This window comes from Lemur catta, chromosome 1, assembly GCF_020740605.2.
Source record: "Lemur catta isolate mLemCat1 chromosome 1, mLemCat1.pri, whole genome shotgun sequence".
Classification (NCBI taxonomy): Eukaryota; Metazoa; Chordata; class Mammalia; order Primates; family Lemuridae; genus Lemur; species Lemur catta.
This window is the reverse complement of record NC_059128.1, coordinates 123,076,035-123,091,257: the sequence shown is the minus strand read 5'-3', so window position 1 is coordinate 123,091,257 and position 15,223 is coordinate 123,076,035. Positions and strand designations below refer to the sequence as shown.

Sequence of the window (15,223 nt, the reverse complement as noted above, 5' to 3'; positions counted from 1 at the left end):
ATGAGATAACATTTGTACCCCAAGATCAACGGCCGGAGAAGCTGAATATTTCAAGGATTGCATTGTGTATTTCCCTTTCATGTTGAATTTTTTTCCTGAGCAGATTTTAGCTTCCCAAAGAGAGTACAGAACTTTATCAAGATATTTAAATTAGCAGTTAAAAAATCAGTTAAAATAACATGCCATTCCTTAAGTAGCACACATTTCTGCAGTTATTTAATTTTTTTAGGTTCATACTAAATCATACATCTGAATTAAACACTGAAAAGAATCACCCCTGTCTTACGATTCACTGTTTAGAAGTCTGCGCTAATACTAAGTTTCCGACTAGGCAGGCATCCCAGGCTCGTCAAGCCAATATGGAGTGTGGTTTGTAAGGCTTAATTATTCTCAAGACTTTTTATGAAGTAATGTGAAGATGCGACACGCATGTTTAAGCCTTCCTACACTTACATGCAATAACTGAGATTTCAGATGGGCACGATTCGACAAAGGGGGAGGGTGTGCCATGCTTAGAAATGTGTGTAAGTTCCTTTCAATTTAATTTATATAGAGGGTGTAGATTGTTTGCATGTTCCATTTAGTGTCCGAAGCAACTTTCTCAGTTTCTTCTTTGGCCTCTGTGGAAATGGATCCCTGCAGGAGGAAGGTCAGCGTCACAGTAAAGGCCTTTCTGCCCTGTTGTCTGCCCCCTGCAGGCGTGATGGTCGCAGTGCCCTGTCTTCCCAGATTCCTGTCTTCGCTCCAGGCCGCACCGTCTGCCTTTAAAGACGGTGGAGTTGCATGTGCAGCAGTCCTGGGGCCGCTGCGCCTGGTGTTAGAGCAGGAGCTAGATTTGAATGTCATCTCCTCCGCTTGTCACATAAGCGTCTCTGGGCAAGTCATGTAACGATCTCCTGTTCTGTGAACTGAGGTCAGTGCTAGTTCCAGGTGCTGCCTCCTGCATGGGGCTCACTCCCACCTTCCCGTTCAGTGCGTCCTGGGTGGCTTGAAACCAGCCATGATGGGAGTATTTACACGACCAGCAAATACTGCAAAGCAGGTGCTTTTGGGGCCAGAGGGGGTGGTGGGCACCAAGAGTGGGACCCAGAGGGCAGAGCCTGTCATAAAACATCAGCTCACCACTGAGTAGTTCAGACCTCACAGGGCCTTGGGAGGTAATTCAGGTAATACCTGGGGTATGCTTAGTAGAGGGGCGAAGTACACAGTTCGTGCTCAATTCCTGCATTATTCTCCCCTTTTGTTTCCTCTTTTATTCCAAAGCAAGTCTTCATGAGCCTTTCTGACCTTTTGACCATGCTGTGATTTACTGGTGGCTTGAACACATTTATTACTTTAGTAGAATTTTAACTCTCTCAAATGCCTAGACAAATTGCTGATTTTCTGAGGAAGAAATTGTAGCACAGAGAGGTTGAGTGATTAATCCAAACTAACACAGGTGTTCTTGGGCGTAGAGGAGGTGGTCGGTCTGAAACAAGGCCAACGACTCCGCTTCAGTTTCTTCACACACCACGTCACCCGCCAATGCTGCTGTAGTTATTCAGTTGTATTTTAAAAAATAGCATTAACGTAAATGTAAATAAATGAAAAAAGTTACCAATTAACTCAAAATTTTTTCCCTGTGATCTACATGCACATATTTAACAATGTGTAACAATAACATAATTTTGTGTTCTACATTTTTTCACTTGATATCATCTTCATTTAAATTGACTTTAAACACTTTATTAATGGAATCATTTTTTAGCTTTCAGAAAGAATTCTCACTTGAAGAGAAAGAACAATTTGCTAGCCACAAAAGAGGAATTGATACTAAGCTCTTAACTGCACTTCCTAAAGGTAAGTCTTTTTCTAAATGGTCAATCAGTGTCTGGGCATTTAAATACTGTGTTGTCTGAATTTCACTGAGGAGAACTGTCTCACTAACCTCCAGCGTGTAGTCTCCTTTGTGTCCTTTCCTGCCTCATCCAAGAATTAGCTTCAGTTAGTGGACCTGTCTTTTTGCATTTTTTATTTTATTTTATTTTATGTTATTTTATTGTTTTAGAGATAGGGTCTTGCTCCATTGCCCAGGCTGGAGTACAGTGGTACAATCATTGCTCACTGAAACCTTGAACTCTGGGCTCAAACGATCCCTCTGCCTTAGCTTCCTAAGTAGCTTGGATTATAGGCACATGCAGTAATGCCCTGATAATTTTTCTTATTTTTAGTAGAGACGGGGTCTTGCTATGTTGCCCAGACTGGTCTCAAACTCCTGGCCTCAAATGATCCTCCTGCCTTAGCCTCCCAAAGTGCTGGGATCACAGGTGTGAGCCATCATGCCTGGCTCTTGCATTTTTGCCCCTTTTGCCTCCTGCAGCTTCCCAGCGTTGGGGCTTTTCCACGTAATACCCTGTAGTTCCCTACGGGGCTACGGACAGCTGGTGCAGACTGTCCCGTGACCGTCCACCTTCTTCCCCAGCAGGCACCCGCGCATGTTTTGGGAATTACTGTTTCCACTGGTAAAGGTGCACGCGGTAAAATTCTTGCACCAACTCGAATCCAACTCCCCCTAGTTTTGTCTGTGCTATGACGTAAGCATTGCTTAATCTCTGCTTGCACCACCTGTGACACTAGCATGAGGAACGGTCGCTTAGTGCCAGCTCACAAACCTTCCTTTCAAAGAAACAGGTTTGATGGAAGGGCAGGGTTTTTTCCTACTCTGAAAGAAAGAAATAAAACACAAAATCAAGCCCAAAAGAAGTTAGACCAAAAGAAATATGCTTTTAATAGAAACTAAATCTAGCTGTAAAGGCCTACTGACAGATCGGATTAAGTCCTGAGGAACTGAACGGTGCTGTGCCCAGACAGAGTCTGATGAGGGTGGATGTTCGGAAGACTCCAGGGATTTGGCCTTAAACAGGGACATGTTGCAATTCTCAAGTCATTACAACACTGTCAACTGAAATATAGGCTTACCCTGTGTCACTCCAGAGGCCAAAGATAAAAATAATGTCTAGAATTACAAGGAGGTAAATGCAATTTCATATGAGAAAGAAAATTCTGATTGCTCATGGCACCTGGAAATGAAATGGGCTCGGTTGTGATCTCCTGAGCTCTCCCAGGTGAGTGTTAAGGGAAAGGCCGTGGCCCTGCATGCAGGTGGGGTGGGTGCGGTAGGAGAGTGCCCACACGTTGGGTGAGTGGACCCGCTGTGGAACGGAATGGTTCTCCTAACATTTAGGATTCTCTGTGAAATGGAAAGAAACCCAGTTTAATCTGAGCCAAACTTAAGTGTTTAAAACCTGTGCAGATGATCAAAACAAAGCATGAGAATGAACACATCGATATTAGCAGTGTCTGAGAAGAGTTGACTGACTTGGGAAAGTTCTGTACAGCCAAAGTTGCTTCCACAGGCTGAAGAGCCCCTCTTTCCCCTTGGCTACCCCTGAGTTCCTGTTTTTGATAAATAAAACCATGGACAATGGTGCAATCAGAAAAATTAAAAACAGTGTGAGATGCTTAAGGTTCCATAAAGTTCAAAAAATTGTAACTTCGTATGAAACAAAATTTTAAAACACCTAAGTTTATGAACCAATTGTATTAGAAAATGTATCATAATTGATTATAAAAATATAAATTTTACAAATCAAAGATGATTTTATGCGTTAGCCAGATTTATGTTTCTAAATTAACAAAGTCCCTTAAATCTTTAAAGCATGCTTTTAAGTACAGTACCCTGTCTCCCCTGAGTTTCCTATAAATTCCTCGGTCTTATTTCACGTATCTTTGCTTCATAAGAATTGGGTAGGTGCATTTGGAAAGATCCTTGTATGTTACTAACAATCTCTTTGTTTCTCCATCTTAAAACAAATGTTAATGATTTTGTCTGTCAAATCTTAACAATAATGTTAAAAATGAATTGATTATAATTTTGTTTTAATGACAGTGACTTTTATGTTTGGTTATAAGTTTATGGAAATTTCTTTTTGTTTGTTTAATGAGATTCTGACACCTTTGAAATCGAGCATTACAATGGCCATTGCTTTTTCTCTATCAGACATCTTTTAATTGTGTGTCACAAACAAGCAATCAAGGGATTAAAAGTCTTCACCTATATGAAGGTTATAATATTAAAATAGATTTTCCACTTAGGAATTATAAAATGGACCAAACATATTACTCTACTTTCTTTGACAGCCTTATTAAGATATAACACACAGACCACAAGATTCATGCATTTGAATTATACAAGTTCTGCGTGCATCAGCATGGCCAATTTTAGAACATTTTCATTCTCCAGAAAGAAACCCCATGCCCTTTAGCCATCGCCCCTCCCCTCAGCCCTCTCGCTTGTGATTTGTTTTATAAGCTGCTTGTGTTTATACTAGTGGCTGCCATCCAAGTGTAGAAGTTAAAGGGCATTGCTCCTGTGGGATGTAAGATCGGTGTTTAGAATATTCCAGGTCTAGCCTGTGCCCTTAGGCTGTCAAGTGGAGGAAAGAGAACTGTTCTTGGCAGTACCTCTACCACTTGTGTTTCTTTGGAAGATTCTACTGTGCTCAAGTTTGGAGGGCTAAACTCAACAAAGTCTTAACCAGAAATCCTGTTTCTTATGTATGTGTGTGCATGTATGTATGTGTATGTATGTGTGCATATGTGTATATGTGGGTATGTGTGTATGTGTGTGTGCATGTGCATAGAGACAGGCTCTCACTATGTTGCCCAGGCTTGTCTCAAACTCCTGGCCTCAAGTCATCCTCCTACCTCAGCCTCCCAAAATGCTGGGATTACAGGTGTGAGCCACCACGCCCAGTGAAATTCCTGTTTCTTAGAGCTAACTGGAGAAACTGTGTTTTCTAAGAAAAGCATCTAGCAGACCAAATTACCTGGAATATTGGTGTTATATAGTCTTGTGGCAAAGTATATTGGCTAGTTAAATAACTTTATGAAGTATTATGGCCCTGCTGTCAAAGTCCTTTAAATTGCCTTAGTGGAAAACTGACCACCCAGCTCCTATTGGAACTAACAAGTAAAGAAATAGATCACAGAACCCACACTGCCTCGGCAGTGACACTCTGAATGACTCGAACAAGGGTAACACACCAAGACAGCAGGTGTGATGAAGGATGAGTTGGTATGTTTAAAAGTCTTAATTAACATATTTGAAAGCAAAGTAGAAAATTTCTTATTATGGTGGAAATTACACCATCTGTGCTTATTTATATCCGGATTGTATAATAACTACTATTATTAAACCTGAACCATTTATGAATTATAATTGTGACACAGCATACAATCAGTTGAATTATAGCTTTTGAATCTAATTTTAAAAAGCATTCTTATTCTTATTCTATTTTTAGGAAATACACACTGAAAAAAAATGTGCATCATGCTGCAACTTACTCTTAAATGGTTCAGAGAAAATATTATGTAAATGTGTATGTGTGTATACGTATGCGCATGAGCACATAAGCACATATAAATATACCTATGGAGAGAGAAAAAAGGATAAATATGAAACAAATGCAGTAAAAAGTTAACATATTATGAAGGCTATCTTTTAAATTTTCTGAGAGTTTGAGATTATGTAAAAATGTTTTAAAATTCTAAAAGAAAAGAAACCTTCAAGATTATCGATCAGGGGGAAACTGTGGTAGAATTGTAGGTAGTCTCTACAAATGCAATGACAGAACTACAGCATAGATTTCCACAGCAGGGGTAACTTCCATCCATGATGTCTTTAGTATTAGTTTTATACTAATAATAACATAAAACATGGCTTTTATATTATTAATAATATGAAACAAACATAATTAATGTATAATTACACTACATGTTTGTTATATTAATTTTACTTTTAACTTATAGATTGGGGAAAAGAAGCCCAACTGAAAATGTCTCTACTATTTCTTTTTGTCTTGCACATAATTTCTTTCTTATAATCTTGTTGATAGGAATGAGGAAATCTTGTAAACTGAAAAAGAAAGAATAGACTGAGAGGTAATTATTTGTTTACTGGAGGAATTTTTTATTTTCCTAAAAAATTCATTACAGATTTCCACTAAGAATTAAAAAGCTCACCAGTGCATTTAAAGTATAGCTTAATGGTGACCTAATTTCATTCCTCAGTGAAGTGACTGCAGGGGACCCTACATTGCCATTTCAGGTGCCCAGGAGCACCAGACTCGAGTGAGCTAGGTTGGAACCAGGCGGACTGGAGGAGTGGGCTGATGCCTGCTGCTATCTGTGTGGGGCCCCCGGGGGCCATTCCAGTCCTTGGGCTGAGATCAGTAGTTCTCAGTGGTTCTCAAGCCAGAACAGCCCATGTGGGGCTTTGGAAACGTATGGGGGCATTTTTGTGTCACCTTGTCTAGGGGCGATTTAGCATTTGGCAGGAGTTATGACACTCCTCTCCTGCAGCGCAGGGCTCACCATGAAGGCGGTTCCTGCTCAGAAGGCCCCTGGCACCCGCGACTGGTCCGGGATCTCTCCATGGCCGGCCCGAGCCCGGACCCTGCCGAGGTCCAGCGCAGCTCTGTTAAGTGCTCTCCTGAGATCATTTGTTCTTATACCCAGAAGCGAATGGCTATGAGATGGCAGTGGTCCCCGGTAGGTGGCCCAGTCTGTGTTGTCCGGAAGGGGACAGAGATCTCCATGGGCAGTAGGGTAACTTGCCTTGTCCCCTGTCCCTCTCCTGGCTCTCGCTGCTGCAGCCTTGAGGGTCATCTTCCATGGTGAATGGCCGTTCTGGCTCCCTTGTCCTGTGGTCTCAGTCCTCACGGAATACTGAGACAGGGCGCTGATGGCAGCCGGAAACGTCTGCCTTCGCTGCAGGCGGGAGGTGTGCGTCGTCTCCGATTAATTGATCCTTCCAGACTACAGGAGGTAAAGAATAGCAGGAAGCAACTTGCTGCTTAGCTTTTTCGGACTGCTGGCATTGTTCTTTTTAAACATCTTTAGTTGCATAATTTAAATTAGTTAAAAAGTTAATGAAATGAAAGTGATTTTCAATGGTCTCTAATTAGAACCAAAAAAAGTATGACTTAACTTTTTCCCATGGAAGTCACATGACACTCTGTGTGTTTCATGTTTTTTATACTTACCCAGCTGAAATAATTCAAGGGGAGAAAAGCTTGGTGTCATTATACTGCTCAGGACCCTATTAATATACCCTCTCTCTCAGTTATGTGTTTGAGGTATGGGTTTAAGTTATACCTTTCGGAGCCCTTGGAATTTGGGTTCAGTAGTTTCTTGAGCAGTCTTAGGAAAAACATGGCCTGTTCTCCTCTTTGGGGTTTAACTAATTAGTTAAAACTCTTTGGTTTATATCACCCTTGGAGATATTTTCAAAATATGGATTACCAGCCATTAAAGTTTTATCACTGTAATCTCATTAGAGCTAATTTGTTAACTGGGAAGCTGTCATTAGCCAACCTCCCCTCACAAGGCAAGATGCACCATCATTATTATACCATCTCCTAGAAAGAACGTAATTAACACCGTGGAGCACGCACACCTCTGCCTCCAGCAGCTCTGGTTCCTGGGGCGCCGCCTGAGAGGGACTGTTTTGAAGCTGGAGAGACTTTTTTGAAGCCAGCTACCTTAACAAAAGGCAGTTCAGCTAAAGTTTTGGGGTGGCTGTCATTGAAAAGGGAAACAGAGGAACAAGACTCATATCTCTGAACACAGTCAAAAGGCAGTAGGAAAGTGTGTGTGTGTGTGTGTGTGTGTGTGTGTGTGTGTGTGTGTGTGTGGTTTTGACTCGTTACTAAAATGACCACTTTCAAGAATAAAACAAATTGAAGCAGTTGAAAATTAAACTCCATGTAGTCATAGTCCTCTCCTTTGAGTCTCTGCAGTGACTCAGCCTTTCAGAACTTCTCTAGCCCAGGGCTGTCCAGCCACCAGTCCCTCTCCCTCCCCTTCCTAAATCCTCAGGAAGAGCCACGCAGATGAGTGAATTTAGGCCATAGAGGAGGAGGCAAGAAGGGAGATATTTATTCTCTACCAATTTTGGCCATTTCTGCAAAGAAACAATTGTCTGGCATCTGGTCATATCCCTATAGTCAGTGTCATGTGAGAAGCTCCCAAACTCAGCAAAACATTTTCTCTGGCCATGCAGTGTTGCCAGAAAAATTGGGGTAATTACGTTATCCATCATCCACCTAAATTTTAAGAAAGAAAAAAAATAAACACTTTGATTTTTCCTTCCAGCAAAACCCTGTGAGGGGGTGCATGGGACCTGGGTTAATCTGGACTTAGCTAATCGAGGCTAGCCACATTAGATTCTGTTGGAAACACGGCCAGGTGGTTACAGATATTTGCAGATCACACGATAGGGAGAAACCGGAGTGGCTGTGAGTTCACCACTGACGCTCGCTGATGCCACGTGGGGGGCGCAGTACTCGTCTCAAAAGCAGAGACTTTTCAAAATGTTTTCCATAATAAAAGCTTAGAATACTTTGTTAAACCAAATGAAAAGTAGAAACAGATATTGGGATTTCTGCTTAGAAACACCTTTATAGAGAGATCTCACTTGTCAGGCCTCCCGTGGATGAAACAGAACCTGCTCCCCTGCCGAACATGTGACATACACGTGAGTGCATGTGTGTACACACACACACGCCTACTCATCTGGCGTCTTTCTCCCCTACTAGGAAACCACCTCCGAGAAAACAGGAGCTGTGTCAGTTGTTTATCACTGTCGCTTGGGGGCCAAGAACAAAATTTCAGTTCAACAAACACACACTGTGTGAGTGAATACAATGAGCACATGACTACTAACTACTACACTTTCTTTTTGTTCTTTTGTTTTGTTTTAGTTGCAGAATTAAGAAAAATCTTTGAACCAAAGAGGAAGGAATTTTTAGAAATGAAAAGGTAAGATGTTCATAGTACGGAAGTGAGAGGCAGAAGGGCATGGCAAAGCAGCATTTAGTTTTCCCTTAGAATTGATCGCCGTTCTTCACCATGCCTTTTCTGGTGTCTGCACAGAAAAGAAAGAATTGCCAGGCGCCTTGAAGGAATTGAAAATGACACCCAGCCCGTCCTCTTGCAGAGCTGCACAGGGTTGGTGACTCATCGGCTGCTGGAGGAAGACACGCCTCGGTACATGCGAGCCACCGACCCGGCCAGCCCCCACATTGGTGAGCACGTGTGTCACGCCGGGTGGCCCAGCCTCAGGCAGGATGCTGGACTTGTTACACGTTGCCTTTTTTTAACCTAGTGGTATCAGAAAATGAAATAGTCCATAAAAGTGATTTGTGTGGATACAAATTTTTTATTACATGTATTTGTTAAAAATAGCAACACCACCACGTATGTCAGCTCTGCCCTGGTCACAGATGTGGTCCTGCAGTATCACAGCAGTAAGACGTGATTCCTCTTGGCACACTGGGTAACTGACCACCGGCCATCCCCTCCTTAGCCTGGGGCCCTTCAAAGGCAGGAACTGTGTCCATCTTTCTGTACCCTCCGCCTGGCACAGGGTCTGCTGTCAGAGACCCTTAGCAAGTGTGTGTTTGGGAACAGAACGAATGGGATGGGTGCCTCCGAGTTCTCAGGGCAGGTTTAGATGAAACGCCCAGCTGCCCAGCACAGGGACCCCCAGCTCACAGCAGGGAGAGTTAAAGGCAAAACTGGAGCTTGAATGATTAGGGCACTTACTCTAAGTGTTCACGCAACAAAACATTCTGTTGAAATTATTTAATGTATGTAATTTTAAATCCGATGCATATTTATTTCATAGGAAACAGTACATCAAACCAGCATGACTTAGCTTTTCCTTGATTACTCAGAGTCGTAGTTACAGGCATGAGATTTTCAACTTGACCTTGGGAGAGGATGCCGGATGCAGGGCTGCACTTCCCGCCCCAGCCCCTCTGAGGCTCTGAGGCTCGTGCTGCTGCTTTTTATAGTTAGTGTCTTCTAGTACCTTCCTCCGTGAGGGCTGTTGATCTTACATTATGATGTTATCAGTTTGCTTGTCACTGTGGTTTCTAATTTTCTGCGGCCAGGAAACTAGAGACCTCAGATATTTTTAAAACGGCATGCATGAAAAATCAAGAATAGACAGATCAGAGTACCAAAATTGATAGCCAGAAATAAACCTTAGTATATATAAAATGTTAATCTATTGTAGTATGTGATAATTTAAGCATCACATATTAGTGAGAAAAGGAAGAATTATGTAATAAAATAGGACTGGAAAAATGGGTTAGCTGTAGGGTGGGAGAGCAGTATATTCTTCTTCTCACTTCATAGAAAATCCAAAAACTAGTTTCAGTTACTCATGTGATTAACTTGAAAGAAATAATTGAAAACATAGGTGAATATTGAATTCAGGTGGAGTGGAAAAGGGTTTTCAAAGCATAGAACAAACAGCTGAAGAAATCACCAAATGAACAGGTCAGTTGACTACATAACAATTTTTATCTGTACTTCAAGGAGAGTCTTACAAACACATAGGCTTCACAGCAAAATTAAACCACAAGCAAGTTTGAAAATATTCACGGAGACGACAAAGGGCTAATATTCTTACAGAAGCTTACACAAACCAATAAAAACGACACTATGAATCAACACAAGGCAAAGCTCCAGCAGACATTCCAGAAAAGAGAGAGAGAATATAAATAGCAAAGAAACAATGAAAAAATGCATATATTCTCTCTTTCTGGTCATCAAAGGCAATTTTTTTACAGTCAGTGTTTGTGAGGAAGCATACATTGTGGATGTAAGTGTAAATTGATACAGACTTATAGAAATTAATTTGTTGCAGTCTAGCAAGTGTCTTAAAATGACATGCCCTTTGATAAAGCAATTCTACTTTTATGAGTCTGTCTAGTGTGGTACTAATCAGAAAATCAGACTGATTAGAAGCTAGAAACAACCTAAATATCCAGCAATATAGGAAGGGTTAAATTAATTATGGAATGTCTATTAGAATATTATGAAGCCTTAAAAAATGATGTCTTCACAATAATATTTCTAAATATAGAAAATATTTTCTATAGAACTTTAGTAACATTAAATTTTTTATATATGAAAAAAGGGAAGAAGTCAACTATCTAAAAGACTAGAAGGAATATATAAAAATGTCAAGTCATTAGTGTATAGTGTGATTACTGGGGATTTGGGTTTTTACCTTCATGTTGGATGTTAGACATTTTCTACATCAATGCTGCAGTTGGAAAAAGGCACTTCTGCTAAAAACACAAGACCTGGTGACTGTCCACACGGCGGTGTTGTTATGGTTACCATCAGATCCTGCAAAACCACAGTCGGTCACTTGTCACATTACAGCAGTTCAGTTGTCTGCTGTGTTTTCTAGAGGATGGTGAACTCATCCGGTGGCGTCACATGTGACATATGAAACTCACAAAACAAAAAAGTAAATAAATAAGGGGAAATAAGCACTGAGCACAGCCCGGGGCTCAGGGGGCCAAGGGCTGGGTTTTAGCTGAAGCTGCGGCTCAGGCAGCCTGGGCCGGCTCGCAGCCTTGGTGTGTGTCACCGTGGCGGACCTCAGCCTCCCCCGGGAGCCCAGGTAACCCATCTCAGGTAAACACACCTGCGTGGGAGACTGGTCCTTGCCAGCATGGGCGTCTTTGTGCGTGAATGCGCCACTTTACCTGGAATCCGCACGTGTTGTCCTGTGATCTTCTTGCAGGCCGCTCAAATGAAGAGGAAGAAACTTCCGATTCTGCCTTAGAAAAGCAGACGCGACCCAAGCACCGCGCGGACAGCTCCGGGGTCGGTGCCGACCCGCCCTGCAGCCTGGGGGCCATGGACGCCCAGGGCCCGGGGGCCAAAGCCCAGCGCATCGCCAGGTATAAGGCGGAGCGGCGGCGGCAGCTGGCGGAAAAATACGGGCTGACCCTGGAGCCTGAAGCCGACCCAGAGCACCTGACCCGCTACGCCAGGTCCAGGAGGGAGCCCGGCGCGGCCGACAAGCGCGCGGGGCAAAGTGAGAAGCCGGCGGAGCCCGGCAAAGACTCGAGCGCCCCGTACCCGGGGCCGGAGACCGCGGGGCTCCGCACCTGTGCGGGTGAGTCCAAGGACTGCGTCCTGCGCGCCAGCCACGGCGTTTCAGAGCAGGAGCTGCTGCTGAATGTGGAAAACCAAAGACGGGGCCAGGAGCCCAGCGCCACCCGGCAGGCCCACGACCTGCCCCCGGCAGCCGAGAGTTCCTTGACCTTCTCGTTCTCGGGGCGAGACTCCTCCTTCACTGAAGTGCCAAGGTCCCCAGAGCAGGTGCACCGCTCCTCGCTGCAGCCGCCGGCGCCCCGGAGCCCGTCTGCTGGTGACCCGCCCGTCCCCACTGAGGCCCGGCCCAGGTGAGCACACGGCCCGGCCGACCGCATCCTGTGACTGTCAGGCTTACTAGAGATCCGTGATGCGTGACCGTTTAACCTCCCAACATCAGGACAGGTTCCACCAAAGCAGGCAGCCATGCGTTCTTTTGTCAGTGTGTTTCTGATGTTCCTTTCTAAAGTATAATACACTGAGCAAGTGTCATGGGCACACTTTCATGGAAGCCTCATTTCCGCACCCTTCCTTATACTGCATGGTCTACCTGCCTTTCATGCTTTATATTTTTGTTGGTTTCTCTGTAATCATGCCCAAGACTTGTGGGTTCAGTGATTGCCTTTTGCTGTTGGTGAGATTCAGGAGCAGAAAGAGCACCACCAACCGGTTCCAGGGACGCAGCGTGGGGCACAGAAGTGAGACTAGTACACACTGAACTCAACTGTGATGTACAGTCCCAAAATACAGCAGATGCTGACACAGGTGTGTAAAAGAACACCTCATTTGAAAGAGCAACCATTAAGAGAAACCACCATGAAAGGATTGACTATGGTAAGAAAGGCTCCCTTTTGGGAAAATTAGGGAAGATAGGAATTCAGAAAGTTCAAGATGAGAATGTATTTATTTCCACATTTAAATAGAAAAAGTGTGATGACCATATTTAAAGTGGAATTTACTTAAAACATCCTGCTTAAAGGTTTGGGGCAATTGTCTAGGTAGACTCCTAATTGTGGTTTTCAGTTCAAACAAGCAATAGCTTCCCAGGTGAATCAAGAATGAGAACCTAAGGTCAAGCAGATTTGCTCTGAAAGAAAAAATATATATACTGGAAAAACACCCGTATCTGTTTCCCACTGGGACAGAGTGGTGAACACCTGCTGTCTCTCTGGGGCAGTAATACATCTTAAGCAGATTCTGTTAGTTGTTGAAGTTTATTAAGCCAAAGGCCTGTGACCACATACTTCATCATCCAGACTGAAATATTTAGAAATATCAGCTTCTAAGAGAATTAAATACTGTAGATCCCAAGAATGTATTTTGAAGGCCTTTGTTCAGCCTTTGGATTTAACTACTTGAAACTTAGGGACTGTGACCTGTTGTCTTATATTTTGAAATGAGGAACTTTTGTTTGGGAAATTTGCATTTCACAGTAGCAAGCGTTCTTGGTTTAATTACTCTATCAAAGCCTTCCTGTCTTTTGTGCAGGGGACAAAGAAATCTAACAGATTCCAATTTAGAAAATTAGTAGAGATGTATAATTATGCTGGCTAAAAAAATGAAGAATCTTATTTTGGATTGCCATAAACGACAACCGTTTAAATTGTTCAGTACCTAGGTTAGTCACCTGGCTCACACGTAATAGGTTCTCAGTAAGATTTTGGAATCATTTGTAATAGCAATTAAAAACTTTGTTGAGTATTCCAAGTAAAAAGACGGGATACTTAATAGTTTTATGTGAATTAAAATCTTAATATTAAAAAATGTATTTAACTTAAAGTCTTAATACCTAGGCAAAAGCATTGTTGACTTATTTAGGCCTGTAACAGGCAAAGCCACTTCTTTGTAGGTTATTTTGAAGAAGCATATTACCTAGAAGTTTCCATAAGCCTAGCCTTAGCTTCACAGTGCTTTACTTTCATGAAAAAAAGGCTCAAAAGAATTAGGATTGTAAAGGAACTCCAGAAGAGGCATAGGCTTTATTTTTTGAAGCCATTCAAGGTATAAAATTCTATGATTCATAGGCAAAGAAACGCAAATCATTTCATACATATTAGGAAAATACCTGAGCATAAAGAGGGATGGAAAATAATGTGTGAAAAATTTGACATTTAAAAATGTTAACATTTACTTTGTACTGACAACAGTCATTCAGCTTGTAAAACGGATTAACATTCTGCTTAGATATCAGGAAATTCAAGTTTCAGAAAGTCATTGTCTGATTTCCATTAGGGAGGAAGTAAGACAAGCAAAAAAACACTTTGCAACCTAAAACAATAACAAAAGAAACTTCCTCCGTGAACTAAATGACCATAAGTGAAAATAATGATGTCATTTGATATGGAAATATGCAACAGAAAAGTTTAAGAAGATGAAGAAGTAAGGAAAAAAAGTATCCGCAAATTATTTTAATGCTGTGTTTTTTTCATAGATTTGTTCTGTCATGAAAATGGAATATTTTCCTCACGCTTTCCTGTCTTATCACCTAGCTCTGCCAAGTTTATTCTAGCTGTTAAATCTCTGAATTAACTCATTCTGGTTTCATCATTTTAGTTTGTGCTTGCTAGCAAGGGGCTGTTTTATTATTTAAACATGAATCCACCGCTCATGAGAATACCATCAAAAGTGTCCTAGTGTCCTAGAAATTCGGGTGTGAGTCAGGTATATAATGCAGAAGTGTTGAATGTGCTCGTGCACACTGACACTTGTACACACTTGCACATATATACAGAGTAATCAGTAGTTCTTATATTTTACTGTACTATACTATGTTTAAAGAGTTATAAGCTAAATAACAGTTTTTAGGACAATATTTAAATAACACATTTGTTTTGGAATTATTTAGTATTTATTCAGTTTGTACGATAAAGAAGAAATTTTTAATTAATTAATGGATTGATTGAGTGATATTACAGGGTGTTTAGCTCAAAAATCCTGTTAGTTGACCAGGAATTCAGATGACCGCATTGTTCTAAAGAAAACGGAGAATACACATAGTAACCAAAAAGACATTTGAGAATAATAAAACACCCCCAGCCCCCACTTCTCCAACCCCTCTGAACCTTGTAAACTTGGAGTTTCGGAAGCCTCTTTTTCTGGAGAGGTAGTGTTACTGATATGAACCATTCTTTTTTAATTCAGCCATTCTGAGTTTTAGAAGAAAATTCAAAGGGATTTGGGTCCTATGGATTATTCAAATTTTTTAAATTCTGAGCTC

General features: G+C 41.9%; 1 protein-coding gene across 11 annotated transcripts in view; it reads left to right on the top strand.

Moving 5' to 3' along the window:
- SVIL (supervillin) overlaps positions 1 to 15,223 on the top strand; it is a 137,772-nt gene that overhangs the window by 53,415 nt on the left and 69,134 nt on the right. For all 11 annotated transcript variants that reach the window (XM_045532836.1, XM_045532843.1, XM_045532822.1 and 8 more), the window contains 4 exons: positions 1,748 to 1,839; positions 8,805 to 8,862; positions 8,977 to 9,128; positions 11,651 to 12,317. In XM_045532836.1, coding sequence (XP_045388792.1) covers positions 8,855 to 8,862; positions 8,977 to 9,128; positions 11,651 to 12,317 — 827 coding nt within the window. In that variant the 5' untranslated portion in view covers positions 1,748 to 1,839; positions 8,805 to 8,854. The remainder of the gene's footprint in view (positions 1 to 1,747; positions 1,840 to 8,804; positions 8,863 to 8,976; positions 9,129 to 11,650; positions 12,318 to 15,223) is intronic.